The sequence below is a fragment of the Hippoglossus hippoglossus genome, chromosome 1 (genome assembly GCF_009819705.1).
Source record: "Hippoglossus hippoglossus isolate fHipHip1 chromosome 1, fHipHip1.pri, whole genome shotgun sequence".
Taxonomy (NCBI): Eukaryota; Metazoa; Chordata; class Actinopteri; order Pleuronectiformes; family Pleuronectidae; genus Hippoglossus; species Hippoglossus hippoglossus.
The window spans coordinates 15,226,148-15,250,095 of record NC_047151.1 but is presented as its reverse complement, the minus strand read 5'-3'; the positions used below and the strand labels follow the sequence as shown (position 1 = coordinate 15,250,095).

The 23,948-nt window shown below is 39.5% G+C and overlaps 3 protein-coding genes across 3 annotated transcripts; 2 read left to right on the top strand and 1 right to left on the bottom strand.

The window, feature by feature from the left end:
* The first annotated feature begins 1,470 nt into the window (after nt 1–1,470).
* On the top strand, nt 1,471–6,052 carry emp1 (epithelial membrane protein 1). Its single transcript, XM_034588273.1, has 5 exons — nt 1,471–1,604; nt 2,469–2,559; nt 3,184–3,283; nt 3,621–3,761; nt 4,353–6,052. Exons 2-5 carry the CDS (start codon nt 2,485–2,487, stop codon nt 4,511–4,513), a joined length of 477 nt encoding a protein of 158 aa, XP_034444164.1. The 5' UTR covers nt 1,471–1,604; nt 2,469–2,484; the 3' UTR covers nt 4,514–6,052.
* Nucleotides 5,740–11,181, bottom strand: zgc:101679 (uncharacterized protein LOC450058 homolog). The gene is made up of 12 exons (XM_034588259.1): nt 11,038–11,181; nt 10,579–10,625; nt 10,378–10,450; nt 8,858–9,017; nt 8,625–8,693; nt 8,394–8,514; nt 8,170–8,262; nt 7,817–7,881; nt 7,275–7,356; nt 7,074–7,120; nt 6,634–6,689; nt 5,740–6,517 (listed from the first exon to the last, which is right to left on the bottom strand). The coding sequence occupies exons 1-12, from the start codon at nt 11,094–11,096 to the stop codon at nt 6,436–6,438; spliced, it is 954 nt and encodes a 317-aa protein (XP_034444150.1). The 5' UTR covers nt 11,097–11,181; the 3' UTR covers nt 5,740–6,435.
* An 8,956-nt stretch (nt 11,182–20,137) lies between these two features.
* On the top strand, nt 20,138–23,242 carry si:ch211-243a20.3 (uncharacterized protein LOC100151507 homolog). The gene is made up of 4 exons (XM_034587105.1): nt 20,138–20,263; nt 21,445–21,574; nt 21,828–21,957; nt 22,585–23,242. Exons 2-4 carry the CDS (start codon nt 21,460–21,462, stop codon nt 22,907–22,909), a joined length of 570 nt encoding a protein of 189 aa, XP_034442996.1. The 5' UTR covers nt 20,138–20,263; nt 21,445–21,459; the 3' UTR covers nt 22,910–23,242.
* The last annotated feature ends 706 nt before the right edge of the window (nt 23,243–23,948 follow it).

The following is a 23,948-nucleotide window of genomic DNA, read 5'->3' as shown; positions in this document are numbered from 1 at the left end:
GCCGAGTAATCCCCTAATAGCATGGCATTATTTAACTACAGTCAACAATAACACCTATCTGTTTAAAGGATGACAGCTTGTGGTTCAATTACAACACTTTTATATGAAGAGTCTAGAACGGAAATTAAATCCATCCTGCCTCTGATGGCCTCTGCCAATCATGACAGTTTTTATTTCAGTTTTGTGTTCCCATTTAACAGAATTGTATTCTTATTTGTTTATTGAAATTAATTTTTTATATATTTTTTCTCTAGTATTTCCATTTGGAAGAGTTTTAACTTGTATTTATTTCTTCAAATAAATATGTAATATATGCTTTTTCTTTTGTTTTCACACATGGCAGTTTTTTCTTTAGATTTTTTTGTTATTTTTGTTCTCATTTCATTTATTTCTTGATAATAATATTATGTTCATTTTTTTATGTTCCCATTTGGCCATTTCTATTTTCTTTTTATTCAAATTAATTTTTACTATAATTTATTTAATTTATTTATTTCAAATCAATTTTAAATATTTTTGTTCATGTATGTGTCCATTTGGCAGACGTTCAGAGAGGAAGATAAATAGTCACCTTATTAGTTGGTAAATGTCAGCTAAAGTATTAAATGATGTTAGTTTTCAGAGCTCATATAAGACACAATCAACTGGTCTGTCTACACTGGTGCATGTGGAGAATGACAACAAAATGAGGACAGACAAGTTTTAGCGGTTGTCCTCTGTGTGCTTGTTTGGATTTACTCCCTCAGGTAGAATTTGAACCCTGGAGCAGATTAACTTCTTCACACCACAAATTATTTCCACACAGGTGAAAGCAAGACCTGCATTTAACTACATCCTGATGCAGAAATCCGATTATGGTGGTATTTGGCAGAAAGAGTCGGACTGAAGTCCTGTCCACCAGACATCTGTTTTCCCATGATTGCAAAACTTTACAGTATAGGGATACAACCCAATAATCTATAAATCTTGTCTGAACTTCTTCTACATGAGCCAGTACTGTTCCCATGTCATCATCAGAGCGTAGCTGCTGAGGAACACATGAAGTCCCTGGTGTCTGGAGCTCAGGACGCTCTGTTCCACTGTCTAAACTTCTCACAATCTCACATTTTACGTGCATAATGAACCAGACTGCACAAGTAAGAAGTTCACTTTCACTGCTCTTCAAGACATATTTACATATGACCAAAATTACATTTCATTTTCACTTGAAAGAATCAGAAAGGCTGTAGCTCTTGTTGCCAGGTTATTGTGAGGATGAGACACCGAGAGAAATAAGCAGCCTGCAGGGAAAGAATTTGTGGAATAAAAAGAGAGAAGAAACACATCATCAGCAGGTTAATGTCTCTAAGTCCATGTGGACGGTTTTGTAGGAACCTGAAGCCGTTGGGTTCGTCTGGATCAGTCTATGGTCTGGATAAGTCTCTGAGGGGGGGGGATGAAACAAATTTGAAACTTCATGGGTGTGGCCTGGTGAGGGGAAAGAGAGGGAATGGAGAGAGAGGGAAAACAGGGTGATGTGTGTGCTGTGAATTCAGAGCTGGGTGGGTCTACAGTGTTTCACATTCCTAAATATCTCCCGTGCCGTGCGTAAAAAGCGCTTTCAGGTAACGTTTTTTCCACGTTTCTTTACATTTTGCACCGTTATGTCTGGTAGTCCGCAACGTTGAATACTTGTACGCATGATTCACGACGGGGTTTTTCTGTAGAGTCCGTACGTATGAATTTAGACGCAGTTCAGACTTTTCAGCGGCGCTTTGAAGACTTGTACGGATGTGGCTGCGCGCAAAAAAAGTTTTGAAATGACGCACGGCTCCGAACTGTAGATTCACACATACTTGAACAGTTGCAGTGTTTAATATGTGTGTATGTACAAGTTAGAGGTGTGTTTCTTGGGCTTTTCTGTCGTCGTATTCTCGCGCTCTTTTCAAAGTTGTTGACTTATTGCGCAGGGCCCGTGTGTGACGGAGCGGCTCCATTTGGGAATGCGTCCTAACACCGCACAAACAAATGTGCCTTTCTTGTCGACGGAAGCAGCTTCGAGCCATAAAAAAAAAAAAACGAGCAGTTGAGAAAAACCACGGTGATTCCTGACTTCTGCTAATGGATGAAAATAAGTTGGAGAAGTCTGATTATAGGAAATGAGTTTCAAGAGAATAAGAAAAACTGAAGCGTAACCGTGTGATGAGTTTGACATCAGATGTGTGTGTCTGCAAAAGTGTGTCTGCAGGGCTTCTGGGGCGAGTTTGGACTTGCATGCAACAGCTTCCCCCCCCATTTTCCTCCTCCTTTCTGTTTGAGACTGTGTTTATTTGGGACAGATGAGTGTGCGTGTGGGTGTGTGTGTGAGAGAGGGAGGGAGGGTATGTGATTGTGTCAATGCTTCCTCATGTTAAAAGTCCTTATTACATAAGTCCATGCGTGGAAAATAAGTAACGGTGTGCATCCTTCCGTCCTCCCCCTGTTATCAGTTCACAAAAAGCCACAATGTTGGTGCTGGCTGGAATCATCGTTCTGCACATTACCACCATCATCCTGCTGCTGGTGGCCACCATCGATAATGTGAGTGGATGGTATTTTATCTTTCTCTTCTCATTTAACAAATGTCCAGGCTGGGAGGGAGAACGGGAGGTTTTATATGTGTTTAAGCTTTAGGTTCTCTATCGGTTCTCTATCGGTTCTCATCTTCAGCATAAATGGAAACATATAAAATAAACCAATATCTATTTCTGTGTGGAAGCTTCGGCTCAGTCGTATCATTGAAACATTTGGAAATTAACAGGATTTAAATGGTGCAATGTGATTTGTTGTTTTTTTAGCCACCCACGGTGCTGAAAATACACATATCTCTACTGACACATGTTCACCAACCCTTTTACGATTGATATTTTTAACGGACACATATCACTCAACCACTGTGCAATTTATTTCAGAACAGGCTGTTTCTTTCTTAAAAATACCCCCTCTCCTGCACAGTCAGTGAGGCTCTACTGAATATTCACAAAACTAATATTGTAATTTGACTCTGATTAGTTCTGTCAACACCAGTACAGGCATACATGAGGGATAACAGCAAAGTTTGTTGAGTAAACATGCAAAACTTTCACAATATATATTATATATATTCTATCTTTTGTGTGTGCCTTGATATCTGTGTTTATTCTCTTGCTCCTCTTGTGTCCCCAGGCCTGGTGGATCACTGACACAGTGTCAACTGATTTGTGGGGCCGATTAGAGTTGACAAACTCCATCTGGCACTACAGCAACCTGAAAGACTACCCAGAGGGTAAACTCTCACTTTTATCTCGACAGAGTTCAGACACTGATCAGCCACAACAATAAAAAACAGTTACCTGTTTTACTTTGTATGTTGACTTGATCAGAGTAGATGATGATTAGAGCTGTAACTGTTACTGGTCATAAATCAAATCATATAATGTGTAAAATGTAGCTACAGCTTCTGCAGTGTGTTCATTATTATTTAGATTTAATGAGTGTTAATAGTACTAATAGATGAGTTATAATGTCGATATAAACTGTCAACTTATCTTGAACATGCTGATACATCTGTGTTAACGTGGACTCTTCCCTGACTGTGTCTGTGTTTTGTTGTGCTGCTGCAGAATATCTCCAGACGATACAGGCCACCTCAGTGCTGGCCTGTATCTTTGCCATCCTGGCCCTGTTTGTGTTTGTGGCCCAGCTCTTCACGCTGCCCAAAGGCCAGAGGTTCACCTTCACTGGCATTTTACAGCTAATCGCCTGTAAGTAACCTCGAGTCAAATTGCTGACCTACAGACAAAAATTGTCCTTTAATCGTAAACCCAGAGATATTGATTTGAGAGGGCAAAGAAAACCAGCAAAATGTCATTCTAATTAGTCAGCAAACATGGGCAGACTATTAATAACTATGAGATTAAATAATTATCAATGCCTAAGTAAAAAAATTACAATATTCATTAGAGTATTGAAAAAGTAGATGGTGAATTTACCACTGAACTGTTTAACTAGCACCTAATCTTATATTTTAAATCGTATATAAGTGTTGTGACAGATTTTGGTAAAAAAGAATAATATCTTCTTGTAAGAATAATTCATATTACAATTAAATAAAGTGGTTCATCACTTCTTCTAGTGCACGAGCTCAGGGGTGAAGTAATTGGATTTTTGACATGTATTGTCTTGAGTTTGTATCACCGTGAAACTAATAAGGTGAACCTGTCGTGTTTCTAATTTCACTGCGATCACAGTTAAACATTTGCCACATCGTCTTTGTTCATGAGCCTTATCTTACAGTAGGAAAAGTAATTACTGTGTAATTGCCTTGTCAACACTCCCCCTCTTCTCTCATGCAGGCCTGAGTATAATGATAGCAGCCTCCATCTACACGGCCAAGCTTCACACCAGTGACACAGTGGGAGGGTACGGACACTCCTATGTCCTGGCCTGGATCTCTTTTGTTCTCACCTTTCTCTTAGCGGTTACCTACCTCGTCCTGCGGAAGAAGAGCGAGTGAGGGGGGGGGGGGGAGAGGAAAGGGGGCGGGGTTGGGGACAGATTCCTTTTGAGTGTGGGAAATTTTAAAAGTGGGATTTGCCGGAAATTTGGTGAGAGAAAATTAAAAAAAAAAAAATCTACATCTGCAGCTAGGTAAAATCGGGGGGACTTGTATTAAATCACTAAAAAGAGCCATTTGTTTCTACTTTGAATAATGTCAATGCAAATAGAAATAATGTTATCAGTACATGAAGGGCTGAACTTTACGTGAACAGTTTTTCGTCCATGACTAAGAAGAGGGCAGGGTAGTATTTTAGTTTCATTAGAACAGTATGGGGAGTAAAATAATAGGTGTGATTAGGTGGAAGCAAAACAAGTGGTCATTTCAAAGCTTTACTGCCACAAAATAATCAGTGGATCATTTATCTCAATTGTGAGTTGGAAGAACTCAGTCCACATCCAGTAGTTTGACATCTGGACAAAGACTTACTCGCTTTCTTACTAAGAATGATGCGCAGGCCAGTACTACACCAACACACAATCTGTATGAAGCTAAAGACAGTAAGTTAGCTTAGCTTAGCATAAACACGGAAACCAGGGGGTCACAGGGAAAACACAACCTGTGTATTAAATATGAAGTTACAGCCAATAAGTTATCTTATCTTAGCATAAACAGACAACGGGGGACACAAGGAAAACACAATCTGTTGCTGCGTTCTGTTAAACCCCCACGTCGAACTCGGTTCAGTTATAATTTGAGCTTTGAATTATCCTATTAGATCTTGTTTAAGTGCACTGGTGCTGGTTGGAGGTTTGATTTGCTTTGGACAAAGCTATGCTAGCTGTTACCCCCTGTTTTCAGTCTCGATACTAAGCTACACTAGCCATCACTGTACAGATCTGAGTGGTATCAATTCTCTCACCTAGAACTCTAAAAGAAAGCATTTAAGCGTTGATCCCAAAATGTCAAACTACTGCATTTGAAATCTTAGAGTTCCTGGTGTGAGAAGGTTAAAAGCCCTTTGAGATCTTTAGTAGTTGAACATATTCTGTGATTTCAAAGTACTCATCGTCCTGTATAATCACATTGTGAGGCGGACAGCTACCGCCGCAGTGGTCCAGATTTGAGGAATGAAAATAAAATCTGTATCTGAGAGGGTACGGCGTGTTGGCCGAACTACAGCATTCCTTTTTGCAGAACTTGAACAATCAGGAAAGACAAGCCTTAAGTTACAGTACAAGTAGTTTGAATCATGTATCGTTATTTTACAACTGAAGTATATTGTATCCTTTTTAACCTATGTACATTGTAACCATTATATTTTTGTAACATTTTGTATGGAGTGTTCTTTTTTGTTTTAGTCATGTTTGATTTTGTGTCTGTTAGTTGGCTGCTATCCTAAGAAAGTACATGTCATGTGTACAAGTGAACCAGGGATGGAGGACAATGGTGGTTTATTTCACCATATTACAGAACTATACAATAGAAGGTTTTGTTTGTAATTACATTGGAATAAAAGCCATATCATTTATTAATAAAAACAAATAACTCAAGGCATCCACGTTTCGTCTATTGAACTACTATAAATACAACAAAATCAAAAACGGTCGCTATTACATAATAATTGTGTAGGAATTAGTCCAGTTTTGTAGCCTTCACTCAAGAGCACATATAATTTAATTTTAAACAATTTAAATTCAGTCTTAAGTTATAATTGTGACAAACATCTTCACAACAGGATAATAACAGACAACACTCAGTTCTCGACAAAGAGGGCAAAGTTTTGTATTGTGTGCATTTGTCTCGAGTGCAAGTTACAACACTGAAGTTTTATAAGCAACACTTCTTCAGGCCTTACAACAGACCCAGTCAGAAACAGGAATGTTCCATTATGTGAAGTATTGTTCCCAGAGGAAGTAAGTAAAAGAAACTGGACTGTACTAAATGCCTTGGCCAGACGGCGTGATGCGCTCCTGAACCACCAGGTGGAGAAGGTGATTCTGCTCAGCTGCCAGAAATGGCCTGAGGGAGGAAAAAACAGCAACACATAATAAATATGGAGAACTAAGATTGAGAAATGATGACAATGCAGCTCAACCCGCATCACATGACGAAATTTAAGTTTTAAAAACACTCACCACAGCTCAGTCTGAAGAGACTTGAGGGACTCTGTGTCTTTCTCCTGACATGCCATCTGCAAAACAGATTTGCTGTTAGAACACTGCACAAATTAAACTAACTGCACATTCAAATGACCTTGACAGGTTCTCAGAGTCTCCTAAATGTCTGTGCATTCTCATATCTTAGTTTATCAACATTATTTACACCAAATAGAAGAATATTTTTTTCCAAGTACATTTCTAAGTATTAATGCTCATTGCCACATTGAAAGAAAAGGGGAAAGAAACAGGGAATCATGTTGTAACACAAACACCACTGCAAATAGGACATTTTAATTCCACTGGCAAAGGAAGACCTTTATCACTGTCAATGTGAAGGCCACGAAGACCCATCCTTTTTTCCTGTATGAGGCAGGAAGGACCAGGAAATCCTGTAAAGAGAACTCAGTGAAACTCACCACTACTGACTGCAGAAGCAGGAAAACATTCTCAGGCAGGAAGGTCACTGAAAGAGAGGAAGAGATCCATGTTTACTCGACTTCAGTCCAACGACATTCAAGGGATTAAGAAAGCATTTTCTGAATTCCAAGTCAAACGAGAATATGTCTGCAATTTAGATGTTTTTGCTATAAAATAGTTAAATATTGAGGTGCATTTACCTTGACTGTGAGGATCAAAGGATTCCCATGCGTATCTCTCCAGGGTCTGTGCATGTTCTGGTAACAACTTCTGAGGTGGAGGCTGCACAGTAAAACAGGTTGGAACATTTACATCTTGCTGCACAAACAATTACAATTTTTTTTTCAAGACTCACAGAGGCTGATAATCAAATCTATGATACAATATTAATACTCTCGAGAATATTTTCCCTTGTGTTGCTGATGTGCAGATCCTTAAGATGTAACGATTCCCTTTTCACTGATGGATGTTAAACAATGATATATTGTCAGGCCGACATGATGCTGTGTCTGTCTTTAAAGTACTTTGCATAGCGTTAACATTCATCATCACAATTGGCTATAAAACTCTGTCAAAATCAAGATTTTAATGAGTTAAGTGATGACACTCGTTTGATTCATAGTTTCTAAATCAAGGTTTTCCCTCATCACGGTTGTATTTTCTACTTCAGTTACACAGGTATTGTGATGTACATGGTTTTCTTGCAATATCTCATCTTTTCATATCAAAGTGGCGTACTTACCTCTAACAGCATCAGCAGCAGTACTCTGGAGATCTCACATTTTGCCACAATATCCAGAAATGCACCTATGAGAATGTTAGGGAAATAAAGACAGAAGATTAATGTACCTTAATATTATTTAACATTGTTCCTGTCACTGTAATTAAATCAAATCCAACAATGGTATTAAAGCAGAAAGTGAGACACTGATCACTCAGCTCTTCAATTGTATTGTTATTCCATTTTTGGGGTTTATGAAATATTTCATGCAGTACCTCATTTTTAAACATACCACTAAGAATCCATTTAATATTTTGTCCACACATGAGACAATTTTAAACATGTAGAGTCTTTAGATAAATGCAGGGCCTCACCAACAGGGGTGCTGGTGCCTGGTAGCTGCAGTCCTCTCTCCTGACACACAAGCTGCATCTCCGTGAACATCGACAAAGCACCATCATAGTCACCTGCAGAAACAGAGAAGATGAGTTTAAACTACAGAAAAACAAGTCAAATCAGCTCTGTATGCACATGCAGGTTAAAAAAAAACATTGAAATCAGGTACATAATCAGATGTGATTAATCAGGCGGAACTCACGGGTGAGAATTTTACACGTTGCTATTTCTCCCATTGACAGCAGAGCTTCAATCGGTGTCTGCGTCTGCAACTCTGCAGCTCTCTGATAATGAACGATGGCCTCTCCTGGTCTGTTCATCTCCTATTGAAAACAGAGGAGGAGCTGAGGTTAATATGTCAGATAAAATATTTAGTAAGTAAGTAAAAATCTAAATTATTCATCTTGTGAACTTCTCTGATTCAAAGTTTTACCTTGAGTGCATTTCCAAGTTCTAGACACAGACTCGCAGCCATCACAGGCTGGTTCATCTCAATGAACACCTGTAAACCATTTGTACATGAGCATTTTCCTACCGTCTCATGTGATCACAACACAGGAATGTACACCCTTAATCTGTTCATATACACAAATACGAAACATTTCACAATGAATGTACTACTACTTTCGTTAAAAAGTCCAAACCAAACCAGGAATCATAGTTTACCTTAATTGCAAAGCTGTAACAGTTAAGTGCAGCCTGAAGGTGCTCATCAAAGCCCGGGGCCTGCAGGGCCCTGTTCTCCTTCTCAGACGAGAGAAAGAGGCGGGCAGCATCAGTTAATGCCAAGGCCTCTCCAGGAGCATTAAACAGAGTCTGCTCACACCTGCAGTCAAGACATTCAGGATGTGTAACGTCAACAGATGTGAACACGTCAGCACTAAAACATGTCATCACTGTGAATGATACACGCTGCCTCTGGGCCAATTCCAAACACCATCTGGTGCTGTATTGTGAAGGACAAGAACATCCTTCACGATCATTTTTGACCTTGTACTCAGCACAAGCACAAGTTTGACTTATTCTGCACATTCTTTACCTAACTTATTTTCATATTTGTATTTTATGATGAGGATGTTGTAAAAACATTTCAAGTTGAACCTAAACTGTGATTAACATTTACACAAATAGCATTATCATGATATCTAAAAAAAACTATTCCTATAAAAACGTTATGAGGTGATGGTAGGACTTTAAGCACACTACATGGCCAAAACTATGTGGAAACCTGAACAATAAACCCATGTGTGGTGTTCACTGTGCTGAACATCTTAAACCAACACCTCCAACAGTAATACGTTGCTGTAAAAGCCTCCACCTGTCTGGGAAGGTTTTCTAAAAGATTTCATAATCTGATTTCAGGAATTTGCTTCAATTCAACTGAAGTTCTGTCCCTGACATCCACTGGTGGCCACCAACACCTGCTAACATCTACTGGTAGTTTGTAACCTAAATTGAACAGAAGACTTTCAAACGTACAAGGGATATTCAACATCTTTTCCTATATTCAAAATGATACTGAGGTCGGCCACTGATGATGAGTGATAAGGTCTGGGTCTCGGTTGTCATTGTCCCAAAGACATTGAAGGTCAGGGCCCTGTGCAGGCTAACTATACTAGTAAAGGACCATGATATGTGTTTGGTGGCAGATACAGAAAGAGGCCTTTGCTAAACTATTAAAGTTTGAAGCAGGTTATTGTGCAAAATATCACGGTATGCCATGAAATAAAGATTCTTCTCAATCTGAACTAAGGGGGGGTCTAGCCGTATCCATGCATGTATATATTTATACTATACACTGATGTGTATCTTTTACTGAGTTAGAATCTAAAATTATTCATGTCAGTCTGGAACAGTTGTATATAAAGTATTAGTAAGTAGATACGTGAATAAGTAAATACAACCCTTACAACAAATAGGTGAAATTATGAAATAAAAATGAATAGTCATTTTTATTTGAATGCAGTATCATTTAATGGCAGTTTGCAGCAGGGATTTTTTAAATTTGTTTTAATTAGAAAACTATGTAATTTGTAGGCAGTATCATTTAATGCCAATTTGTAGCAGGGGTATTATTTATTTTCCGTTAAATACGAAAGCAATACTAGATGTAATTTCCCCAGGGCTGATGGACCTTCTGCATACTGGACATGAGTGTGTAGTTTGTGTTGAGTGGATCCTCTCACCGAGCCATGGCCAGGTTACAGAAGGCAGCATACTGCAGACACTCCTGCTGCTTCAGCTCTTTCGCTAACTGGCCTGAGAGGACAGGACAAAAAAACGCATGAGAGGTAACCTAACAACAAACAAATATAGAAATATGAAGAAGGCTAAAACAATCCCATTAGTGTCAACACTGAACAGCAGGTTATGGAAGTGACACTCACCAAACTGTTCACTCGCCTCTGCTACATTTGGCTTGCGAAGAAAACGCCTGCAACAAAGAAACGCAGACGGATCAGTTTACATCTCAACACAAGTTTGATCAAAAGTTAAAAGGCTGAGAAGAGTAACGGGGAGCTGTGTGCTAGGCTAATTAGCACTGGTCGTGTTTAGATACATTTCCACAGTAAAACAACGCCCGACGTTTCCGTTAACTTCCGCTTCACGACCCTCGACTGAAGAATTAAACTCTATCAACATGATGTTTTCATTACAGGTTCCACAACGAGCGTTATCAGTGAATGTAAACACACGACACTGACGTTAATGACAGGCTAACAGTTAGCTGCGTTCACTAGCACTGGCCGCATCACTGATCTGCAGCATTAATGTCGAGTAACCTGGCGACAATCCCTGATATCTGAAGCCCTTTCGGGACCAACGTGTGAGATGACGCTGCTTACTTCTTCAGTTTATTTGACACAGCTCGATATCTCGCCAGGAAATCTCCCTCAGCGGCCATGGTCGGTGGAGCAAAACAAACCAGGTCAAACCAGGAAGTCCCAATCTGACAGCAGCGTCGGCATTGGCTCGTGGAATCCAGACATCGCAGTTTCATTGGTCGCCCCGAGCAAAAGGGTGGGACTTATTCGAAAGGAAATGCCCAAAACAGGAAGTTGTTACATTTAATCAAACCAGAAATCAAACAGAGTAAGACATGGAGACATTTATTTAGTCAATGATACATATATAACTTTACACTTACAGCCCAAATTTCAGAAAAAAAATACTGCATTATTTTATTTTATTTTTATTTTATTCCAGTAAATGTATTTAAACGCTATATTTACTGGTTTCTTTTATGGACTCAGGTTTTAAAAAGCTCTAATGTATTGTAATATATTACATTTTAGAATCCAGATCTCAATAGGTCTCTTTCGAATCGGTTTTTGTATTGTGGTGTTTTCTTTATTTCTGTAAGATACTGACCTGGACAAAATTATGAAATGAAGAAAATCTATCTATTAATTAAACCCCCGAAACGTAAATACAATAGGTCGAAATAGCTCAACTGCAACAAGCTGCAATATTTAAAAGCTTCTTATAATAATAATAATAATAATCAATTCAACAGAATAACATTGTAATGTATCACTGATAGAGGCCATTTTGCAAGCATAGTGACAACACTTTTGTGTCTTCACTTTAAACATACATGAAACAGAATATTTACTCAAATTTGTTTTTTACCTGTACTTTAAAATAATCTAAATAGTTTTGCTCTCTCAAAATCTCTCACTCAAGTTTATTCATGATTCAAAAGTTCTCATAGACAGACTCGAATACGCCGTCAGCCTGGGGTTGTGTGGTTTGCTCCGTCTGTGAAGGAAGCAGAAGACAGGTAACTAAGCACATGTGTGGTTGTTTTCCTGTGATAACAAAATGTGGCAAAGCACCTAAAGTTCACACTGACCTTTTCTGTGTGTTTGTTCTTGTTGGGTTTAGTTTCCCTTTGATCGGGCTCCTGGTTGGCAGCTGAGAGGTCGAGCACATCATAAATGGACCTGGGCCGAGCCTGCAGACTCTGAGATAAAAAAATAAAAAAATAAACATGAATAAAATATGATGGAAAACAAAAATATACTTTGAGTCAAATGTGTTCATGCATATACACTGATGAATAGAACGGTACTTACAGCATATGTAGGTGGGGCTGTTTTTTTATCTACGTCTTCCTCCGTCTCTCTCGTCTCCGTTTCTCCTCTGTTCTGCCTTTGCTCCCCGCTGGTTTTGTCACTTTTAGTAATCGGCTCTTTCTATAAATGAGAATTAATTACATAAAAAGAAAGAATAGTGATGTAAAGTGGACAACACTAGAAGAAGATAAAGGCAAATGAGGATTTTGTTGTGATGACATCGCTTCATCTTAGGTTTTCTGTCATAGGAGGTGAATTATCAAATGCTTGGATTTAATAATTTCTGCCAAATACTATTATTTACTATAATCTACTATCTCTGGATAACAGTGTAGACCAACTTCTGTTCATCTGTGAAAGACACTAAGCGAGAGGATGAGGTAACAGTGACTGCGTGCTTTGTCCTACAGGAGGTCATGGTAACTGAGTGAGATAATGTCATTTCTTCGCTGGACTATGTCCACAAGTCTAAGCCACTTTTCCAATTTGTCTAGACGTATAATAAGTAGCACTAAGATCCAAAAGAACATCTGTTTTTAGATGAAACTACTCTTTTGTGAGGCTCAAATCCAGATCAGTCTCTCAGATCAGTTCACAAGTTGTGAACTGGCAACTGATTTGTCTACAGAGAGTTTGAGTCTGGTTTCTTTTTTGTGGTCATAAATGTAAAGCTGCTTTTTCTCAGAAAAAGCTTGATGACACTTCAACAACAAGAAAACTACCTGATATAAGAGTCATTTTGTTTTGTTGTCTGTCACCGTCTGAAAAACACTGAAGACTTACAGAGAAATCTGTGCAGGATTTAACCCAAAGCTTTCTTTGATGAAATGTTCTTACTCGTCCTCATCATGGAGGATGTTCTCTTAAGTGACCTGATCTCTGAGGTGATATGGTGCTTGAGCTTAGCCTGATTTGGGGCTACAACTATTGATCCTAATCCTAGAAGGTGACATCTTGTTTTGTCCGACCAGATATTGAATTTACTATCACATAAGACAATAAAATGCAGTGAATCGTCAGAAGATGGACATAAAATTCAAGTTTCCCATGGACACACTGAAACATATAACGCTTTATTGCCTATTTTGCTTTCTTTTTCTTTTATGTTGTTTTATTTTATTAGTATCATCATTATTGTTGTTGGTTATTTTACTGTCCCAACTTAGTGTTCTTGTAGCCAAGTGCCTTAACATTACAGTAAATAACAGCTGTACTATTATCATCAAAATTCAGTTTGAACTGATCATACCAAAGCTCCTTTATGTGACAAGTGCCTCATTTTATTTCACTGTTTTTTTTCCCTCAGCTGCTGGTATCGGATAGGAGAGAGGGAGAGAGAGAGAGGGAGAGAGGGAGGGCGAGAGGGAGAGAGAGAGGGAGGGAGAGAGGGAGAGAGGGAGAGAGGGGATGTACACAAATGACGTGATCGCAAAACTATTAGAAAACAATTAGAAAAAGAAGATGGAATAATTTGTTGACACTTTAGCTGGAAAAAATTACTTAAATGATTAACCTATTAAAATAGTTGCCAATTAATTTGTCTCAATAGATGGGACTCATCTGTATCAGCCTCAGAAACACACACCCGTCACAACACCACAGTTTAAGTGTGTAAAAAAGCTATATTCTTAGAAATGTGCAACACCCAGTTTCTTAACTTCTGCCTTCTTACCCAATGTCCTCTGAAGACATAGATGGAGCCGACCACGCTGAAAACCAGCAGCACACCAGTGAAGACGGCCACACAGACTTCTGTGTAACTCAACATCGGGGGCCTCTCGTAGCCATTAGCTGGAAAACACACACAGTGTTCAATGTCAGTCTGTGCTAGGAATCCATCATAACTGCACAGCAGAGCTATACTGAGGAATTCCTCATCTGTGAAGCAGCTAATCCTCTGGCTAAAGATATTTTAGATCATTTGCATGTGTTTAAAATTAATTTGATACATTATTAGCATCAGTATTAGTCCACTAACTTCTTCCGGCATGGTCCGTGTTTTCTAAAATGGGAACTGAGAAGCTCCAGGGAGTCCCATGATAAATGTAAATGGTTTTAGAATTATTAAAGGGGTAAGAGAGAAAAACACACATCTGTGAGACACAAAATTATGTTTTTATGGGTTTTTCTCGTGAAATACTCAATACCATGGCTCACTTTTGCCACTTGTGCCCATACTTACTATAAAGATCAACAGGAACAATATAGCACAGCATGCTCAATGTAGACTTGCCAACACTAAACAAAGTGTAAAGACTCAGCTCACAACGTTCTCCACGATCTTACGTGACTTTGTGTAATTGGATTTTGTTTGTGTCTTTAGTCTCGGGAGCAACTCCATCTTTTAGAAATAAAATTTTATTCTGATTTGCAACTTGAAATACTTTTTGTACGACACATAATTGCAACCAGATCACGTTTTCTCTTAACGTCATGAGGAAATGTGGAATTTATGCGTTTGGCACGTCACAAATATGTAGTTAGTGAAGGTATCGCTTGTATGACCTCAGCGTTATTAAAGTCTATGATGGTTGTGTTTAAATGCTCACAGCTCTTGGTTAAGATCAGGAAAATTTCGGGATCTGGTTTCATACAGAAAAAGTTCACAGTGACTTCAAACACATTTCTTTCTCTGACATCACTGAAAATGCTTTTACTGCTTAATTCACACGATGCTTTGATCACCCAGCTCTGCAGAGTGGAGAAAGAAGACTTTGAATCTTGCTAACACTGTTGATCCCGTCCCTTCCAAAAGTCCAAAAGTTTGCGTTGCTATCACAATTTGAAAGATGACCACTTGCCTCCATGACAGTGGTGTCTTCACTCTGCCTCCAAGTGTTGACGCTCGTGACAGTTTTGCCTCGATGATGTTCAAAACTTCCTGTCCCAACCAACACATCACTTTTTCTTCACTTATGTGGCAAATCACAACAGAGCTTCCTGTTGAATTAAGACCTCCATTTGTTCATGCTAACCTGTAATTTTAAGGGGACACGAGTCCAATTTTTTTTTCAAGTTACCTGATATTAAAATCATTAGTAACACTAATAGGCTCTGTATTTGAAAATAGGCAGAAGCTATATATGAAGCCAAAATATAAGCTGCCTACAACGTAATATATGAACCCCACCATCTTGCGCTTTTGGAGACAGAGTATGTGTACATAATTTGCGCAGAGGAGTTTGGGGAATGGAGCTGCGGTAGTGAGGGCCCATTGACACACATGCTCGACCAATGATGACGTTTCACCCCATTTTCTATAGCATCAAATAAAGAATTAAAACCAAATGTAGCGGAAAATAAACACTTACATTAGTACCTAAAATTACAGAAACCAAAAAAATATTGAATGTGTATTATTATTATTATTATTATTATTATTATTATTATTATTTGGTCAATGTCCAATCCACTAAAGGCGAGGCTTAAGACCTGTTCTGCAGCCAGCCACCAGGTGGCGATAAAGACACTTTGGCTGGCTTCAGCGCAGTATTTTACAGGAAGGTTTTTTTCACCTTCATTTTGACAATAAAGGACTGGAGAGAAAATCTGTTTCACATATATCACAGGGTCTCATATGCTACTTATAATACTTCACTGCTACTTCACGTCATCTTTCATTCTCACCTCTCACTCTGAGAAACCAGTACACTATGGCACTTTGATAGACACAGTGGTATTCTCCGGACCTGTTCATCTTGTTCAGCTGCAGTTTGAGTTTAAACATTGTAATGTTGCCAGTCGTCGCATCGAGGTCACAGACGTATATCTGGTTCTGAAGAGGATCGAAGCATTTCATCGTGTCTTTAGGTTGGTTTGGTGGTTTGGAGATGTTACAGTCAATCGTGAGGTTTTCACCCTCAAAGGCCACGAACACAGTGGACTCCAGGGACAATTCTGTGTCAGGACAAAACACAGAGGTCAGAACTGATAAGGGGATCAGTCAATGTGCCCAATCACAAAAGATGAAGATGCTGCAATTTCGATATTGAAATTATTGTTCTTTAGTCATTTTCAAGCCCGAGACCAACATTTGGTGGCTACAGCTTCTCGAATGAGCGGATTTGCTTCAACATTCATCATGATAAACTTTATGAATATTTTAGAAGAAATTATTTTCAACACTGCCTTGAATTTTTCACATTTTCTTGATTTTAGACACAAATTAAAGAAAAGAATAATTAATGTTGGAAAAAACACAAGTTGCCCTTCAAACAAAGCAATAAACACTTAAGTGCAGATTTTATAAATCTTCCAAACACCTTTTATAAAATGACAGACAAATGATATTGCCCTCAACAAACACACCCACTTTGTAAGATACTACGGATTATGAATGATTTATTTATTTGGCATCTTTGGACTATCCATTAACGTGACGAAGCAGTAGAAATGCAAGTGTTGAGTTAAAACCTCCATCTTAATTGTGATTTGACAAAGCATATCTCCTGAACCCTATCCAACAATACTATATCATATCTCTCTATATATCATGAATTTCAGACTTTTTGTTTTTATTATTTCCCAGATTAAAAAGCTGATGAACTAAGCTCAGCTCAAGCCTAGTTCCCTTCTTCAAGCATCACTTTAATACTGTGACAGTCCAGTCACTCCGCCATGCTGATACGCACGTTCACCATGGTAAGTTGAGTCCTGGGACAAAGCCACGTCAATTTGGGACTTGAACTCATCTTGAACACATCATAAAATTCAAGTAGACTGCCGCCAAGTCCAACAGTCCCTTGATGAAACCCAATTTCAGTTCACTAGATCTGGATTTGTTTGTGGATCGGCGCCAAATTGTACCCACTCAGAGATATCAGACCCCCGAGACATGCCACACTTGTTTTCATCAAGATCTATGAATTATACTTTGGGAAATCCAAGAAAATGTTCAAAGATCTCACAATGTTAAAGAAAGTGAACCATATCACATCCTTCCACTAAGTTTCATGATAATGCGTTCCGTAGATTTTACGCAATCTTGCGTATGAACACACAAACTGACAGGGGTGAAAACATGACTTCCTTATCAGAGATACACCAGTGACCCAGAAACCTTTTTTAACTTTTTAACAGTTAGCTACAGCACTTTAAAAACTCAATACGTGTCATTCAAATGTGAGTCAGACTTACTTGGTGCATGCATTCCTGAGCAAACAGAAGAGAAGACAAATATCCAAGTCAATATGAGGAGAAGATGGAAAAATCTTTGAGCTTCCATGATGTGATGATGGTTTTAAATGAAGACGTTTATAGTTTTCTTCGAGGTGTTTGTTCCGTGTGTTTCTACCCCCCGTTACTCAAATTCTCCTGTTTCATAAATTGCAGTTCTTGGTTTCCTGTTTCTAAGCAACTTCCTCAATATGTCAGTTTAGTTTTTTTCTGGACACACACGCAAACACACACACACACACACACACACACACACACACACACACACACGCACACACACACACACACACACACACACACACACACACACACACTGGGGCCACTGTAGGTCCATTAGTGATCATTTACAACTCTGGTGTAATTCAGGAAATTTGGGATTACAGTTTTTCTCGATTGCCTAAGCATGATTTTCAAAACAGGGCCCGGTGTTTCAAAACACTACACACAATTAGCACAACCACACACCCAATTAGCAAAACACCTCAGATCCTTTGCAAAATGAAACACTCTTGTAAAAACTATACACTAATTTATCAAAACCATATTTTGTTACCATATGAAACACACACGTTTCATATGACTTAATTCTGTTTGAACCAGTTACACACTGCTGTTGCTAACCTAAAACACTTTTAGCAATTCTACTTCTCAGTGATTAGAGTACTGTAAGTGAAGTACACAGAGAAAGTGCAAATATACAATAAATTCACCAAACACTACACAAGACCAATGCTGCAGACTGATGAAATTATAATTTATTTCTCTCCATATTCCCAAATCAGTCAAAATGTCAACATGGAGAATCACAACAAAACATGTCCCAGTTTTCACGCTACTACACTAGTGTGCATAACACTGTAAGCTCAGCAAATATCAGACAAACAGAAAATTCTGTATCCAGTACAGGTTACAATGACAGATTTCACTGTATATCTGCTAAGATTTGGCTGAACTCTTAGTCCAGACTCCCTCAGCGTCAATCCGTGGTTCACGACATGGTCAACTAGTGTTGATTCCCCCTCTCACCCTCACTCTTCTTCTTCTGACTCCTTCCATTTTGGTTGAAGACAGGTGAACTCACTTGCTGCATTTGTATAGTGCTTAAACCTGATTGGTGTGTCTACAATTTAGCAATCATGTGTTTGCGCACCTGATGGCTGTGTTGAACCAATTGGCTCATAGGGGTGGTCATTTGACAGTCAGTGCTTTGGAATTGCAAGGAAGTGACATCTTGATATACGTCTGTGTCTAATGTATACAAGTGTGTTTAGTGTTTTGCAAATACTGTGTGTATTGTTTTGCAAAAAGTGTGAAGCTGACATTGTGCTTATAGTGGTGCAAATCTGGGCCGTTGTTTTGCTCCTTGAGTGTAAGGTTTTGATAATTGTGTAATACTTTTGATTTTAGTGTTTATGCAATCGAAAAAAACTGTAAAGTCTGAAAACCACATCAGCATCAGGATATTAAGTGAGGTGCAATGTTGGCTCCCCTCCACAGTGAGACAGTGTTGGAGAAATAATAGTTTGAGGCACGAACGCACAAAACCTCATGTGGTTTTACTTAAGACAGAAGAAGGGAAAGACTGTGTGTGTGTGTGTGTGTGTGTGTGTGTGTGTGTGTGTGTGTGTGTGTGTGTGTGTGTGTGTGTGTGGGTGTGTGTGTGTGGGTGTGTGTGTGTAATTTAGCAGAAGGTGACCAGCTGTGCTCCTCCACAGTAACTCTGCCAGGAGTGGTGTTCAGATGTTAAAGTGCAGAGGTTCTTATTCATTTGTCTGTTTGTCTGTTACATCCACTTTTCTCTGCCTCGTCACTCAACCTTTTTGAGATTATCTTTTCCGGTTGTTTTGGTGGCCAACTCTGACCTCCCCTCGGTGACTACTACTACTTTTCATTCTTTCAGGTTATTTTTTGGATGTCAATACTTTATTAATTTTATTGATGTAGAAATATAAATGCAGGACTTTTAGTTGGCATATAATATATTTTTTATGTGTTATAGTAATGAGTCTTGAAACAAAATATCTGCATACGTAAATGGAGAATTTAAAGTTGGCCATGTAGCACTGGCACAATTTGATGTGGGTGGTGAAGAAGCAAAAAACTACTTTGATTTGGTTTTTCTGTCATCAAACATCCCACACGTCACATATTCTCCAAAAATATACTGTTGGGTACTTTGCATGCAAATCCTAATCTGTAGATTAACCACAGCTTTCAAATAAAAGGTACAGTATTTCCTTCTGAAATGCAGAAGGAATAAAGAAGAGGTATTCTTTATTTTTTTAAAGAGAATGTCTCGTGGTGGGAGATGTGTTGAGGCTCTGAGCTGCACGGCTTGGTGAGGGTAAAGGGCAGACGGTGCGAAGCAGACACAGATGAAAAGGGACCATAACTCACGTTCGAGGAGATCCCAGTGCATCACTACAGAAACCTGATCCTGCACCAGATTGAGAGTACAACCACTGACACACATATACATATAAACATATATGTGTGTGTATATATACATCGGTCTGTTCCTTAAAGAGGGTGAAGAGGAGAAGAGACCAGAATAGGGTAAAATACACAAGTAATAAAGTGTGCTACACATCTGGCAGCAGCTGGATGTCGTGGTGTGTGTGTGTGTGAGGGAGAGAGAGAGAGAGAGAGAGAGAGCAAGAGGGAGAGAGCTGGGTGTGTGTCGGGGGTGTAAAGGTTCGACAGCTCTCCACAAACGAAGCCTTCTCCTCGGGACCTGTTACACTATAGTTGGTGTTTATCTTACAACTGGGAGCCGAGGGTGGAGAGAGCACCAGAGGAAATAAGAGAGAAACAAGAGGTAAAGCCGAGGGCAGTGACAGAGAGGGGGGGTGAGAGACACTGGTTCTGTTAATCCAACTACACGTGTGGGGGATTTCGCTTGCTGGGACTGGGAGCATCATCTCTTCAACCTGTGAGTATGGACTCAATATCATATTGTTTCCAGTCGGACATATTCTGTGAGTGTAACACTGCAAAGATTAACCTGAAGCTACTGCAGCACATCATCACAGCAAAGAGACACTGGTTTGTTTTTTAAATCTTAAATCTCGTTGATGTGTTTAGTCAGGATTGAAACTAGCGGTTTGGGTTTATAGTTTGACTGTTCTGTTTGATCAGGCTCCAAATTCACAACCTCGGAAATCATTTCTAATTCCTCAACAATGAGTCACAGGCTCATTATTGTCCCGTGGGATTCACAGACGTTGTCATAAGGATGCAATCCTATTTCCTTTTTCCTTCAGTTTCTGGGTCGCCTGCCTTCACCTTCTCTTATATAACACTGTTTTTTCCAGATGAACCTGGAGTCATGAGATTAGAGTTAAAAAAAAAATTGTTTTTCTGTCGTCATTCTCTTCTCGTGGCCGACACACGCAGACCAAACCGACACAGGTCAAACAGCTGTTTTCTTCAGGTCTTCACTGAAAATGATTTGACTTTTAATTAAACAGGTTAAAATATTAGTGTCTCACAACCAGACACTTGATTAAGTGAAGCTCTAATTAAAGTCTTTTATTGATCTTTGGATGACCTTAAAGTGAAATGTGTTTTGTATGTAAAATTTGAAAAGTAACAATAATTAGTAGATGGTTTACGGATTGTATTTACATTTCACTTCTCCAGTCTTATCCATCACTCAAAATATAACAAAGTCGGAACAAATTGAAGCACCGAGCTTCTGCTTTGTGAAACTCCCTCCTGAGACACATTCTTCACAAACAGAGTTTGAAGTAGATAATGTAATTACTTGAATAAAGTATTATGGGGTAAGGCAGCAGCTCCCACTGGATACAGATGTGCGTGCAGTCTGAGACTCCGATTTTCCGATCTGTGCACATGAAGCCTGTGTTTCTTCACCTTATTTCCACCTGACGACTGTTTTCATCTCCTCTGCTTCACAAACACAAGCTGATCTGTAACTTCTCAACAGACGACACATGAAGGTTTGTTTTTCTCCTGTTTCTTTTCTTTTTTTTAAAGGTCCGTCTGCTCATCATGGCTCCTCCCTCTCTGTTGATGTTGCTGATGGTGGTCGCCGTGGTAACTGGGGCCAGCGCGGCCGGCCGGGAGAATGAACTGGATTATGGGAACTGGAACTACAGAGAGGGAGGTAAATCACGAGCCGCAGTTTGATCCCCCATGTTTTTGAGACAAAATGTTTGAAGTCGTGAATGATAATAAGAATTTATGGGTGAAGCGAAGGTAATGAAGCGCTTCGAGAAGGTCTGTGGCGTGGATGTGACTGACCTGAGCCCGGAATAATTACCACACATGTGCCCCTCTGATTTTTATGACTCATTCAGGCAGTTTTTTCTCTCTCTCTGTGTAAATCAAAGCCTGATGCTTTCATGTTTCGGCTGCAGCTGACAGTGTGAATGTGGCCTCAGTGCGCAGTGTGACCCGCGTGTTGGATGCCTGGGGAAAACGCATCTTCAATGAGGTCAAGACTTTGCTGCACTCACAGCCCAGTGCACTATTACCAGACTACTCCAGGTAACTTACAACACTTATTCCACATGTGGTCTGAGGAGCCGTCTTTACATTCACTACATCACCTCTTCAAAGACATCTTACATGATTTCACGCTTCTTATTCATACTTTTATTATCCTTACTACAGCAATTAGTGAGGTTTGTCCTCGAGTATCACCAGAAGTGGGATGAAACAAAGTACATTTACTTAGTTACTTTACTTAAGTACAACTTAATTCAATTTATTTTCAGATGCTTTTCACTTTTACTCCACCAGATATATCGGCACATATTAAGTGACCAGGGACTCAATACCACAAATAAAACACACAATAGACGTGGTGACAACAGGGTGATTAATAATTGGTTTAGAGACACAAATTTAAGGGACAGTGAAAGAGACAACATGTGACCACAAACTAACAGAAAACCACAGAAAGAACAAACACACAAAATGAAAACAGATGCAAAGTAACCACACGAACCAAATGAAATGGTTGAGTCTTTTTCGTGAGTAGTGTGTTCCTGTTTGTGGCCCTTTGAACGTCTGTGCCCAGTCTACTAATCTGCCCCAGCCTCAGGATGGTCGTTGTGTTCTGCTAAACATGTCTGGGTTCTTTTTTCTGAGCCTCCTCTGCTTGTCCTGCAGGGTGCGCCCTCTGTCCGAGTCCGTGAACGACCTGTTCAGAGAAGTCTCCCTGCTGCACCGGCGCATCACCGAGCTCTCTCATCGCCTAGCAACACTGGAGCCCTTCCTCCGTCACCACGGCTACCGGGAGGCGGGGGTGGAGGGGGGCGGCCGGGCCCTGGCACCAGCACCCGAGGGCCTGAGAGGAGGGGTGGCGAGCCTGGGCCACGGCACCCAGAGGACCACGATGAGGGGAAGCTCTCCCAGGGGGAGCCGGGTGGTGAGGAGGAGACGGGTGAGGGTCCTGAAGAACGGAGAAGTGATGCTGATTCAGAGCGACGGATAGAGAAATGGACCAAAATGCTCGGCCAATATTATATAATGTACGAGACCCACCTCTGAACTATACAGATTTATATTTTTTGTGAAATAACATGATATAGAGATTGTCCTGTGAGATCAGGACTGATGCATTTGGATTTATAATGTATATCTTCTTTAGTAAAGTTTATATCAGTGTTTCATTGTTGAACCTTCAGAGTTTGAAGTCATGACACACACAGGAACACCTTTCTACAATCGACTCTGGGAACCGACGTCCTTAAAACATCCTTAGAATGTGTTTGTTTTTCATTTTTAAGCTTGAAATTGTATTTTTGACCTTGAAATAAACTGCCTGTTTGTTTTGTCAGATGGAGTTACTTCTTTTACTCCTCATGTAGTTTCTTGTTATTACGTGATGTTTGTCTTTATATCTTTCTTTTTAATTTATTGGCAGATAAACAAATATACAGACATAAAATGTTCAGTAAATAATCACTTTTATGCAAAAATGGAAAAAGTGAAATCATGAAATAATCAAAACTGAAATTTTTTATGGGTTTTTACTTTGGTCACATCCCACATCTCCATAAAACTTCATGGAAATCAGTTGAGTTCACTCAGAGATGTGCTACTACATTTAATTTACTATCTTTTAAAATAATTATGAAAGGTGCCCCTTTTCTCACTTGAGCCCCTGTGCCCCCAAATGTTTGTGCCGACCCTGCTAAATCAGCATAAATGCAGTGTAAGGTTTTCGATGATGAGGAATAAATATTCACTGCAAAAATCAACATGTTATCATCTATAAGTCAATAATCACTGTGTTGCCCCACAGCAGGAAGTTCAAATCCCAGTTTGACTGGTTTGACCTGCCTCTTGCTGGCGACCTGACGTGAACCCCACCTCTCCACAGTGTCAGCTGGGATTGGCTCCAGCTCCCCGCGACCCTCCGAGTTTAGATTGTGTAGATAAAGGATGAATGGATGGAACTAATTGAACTCTATAAAATACCAGTCTCAGGACATTGTCTACTGTCGTTAGGACAAAACTACAGGTTATTC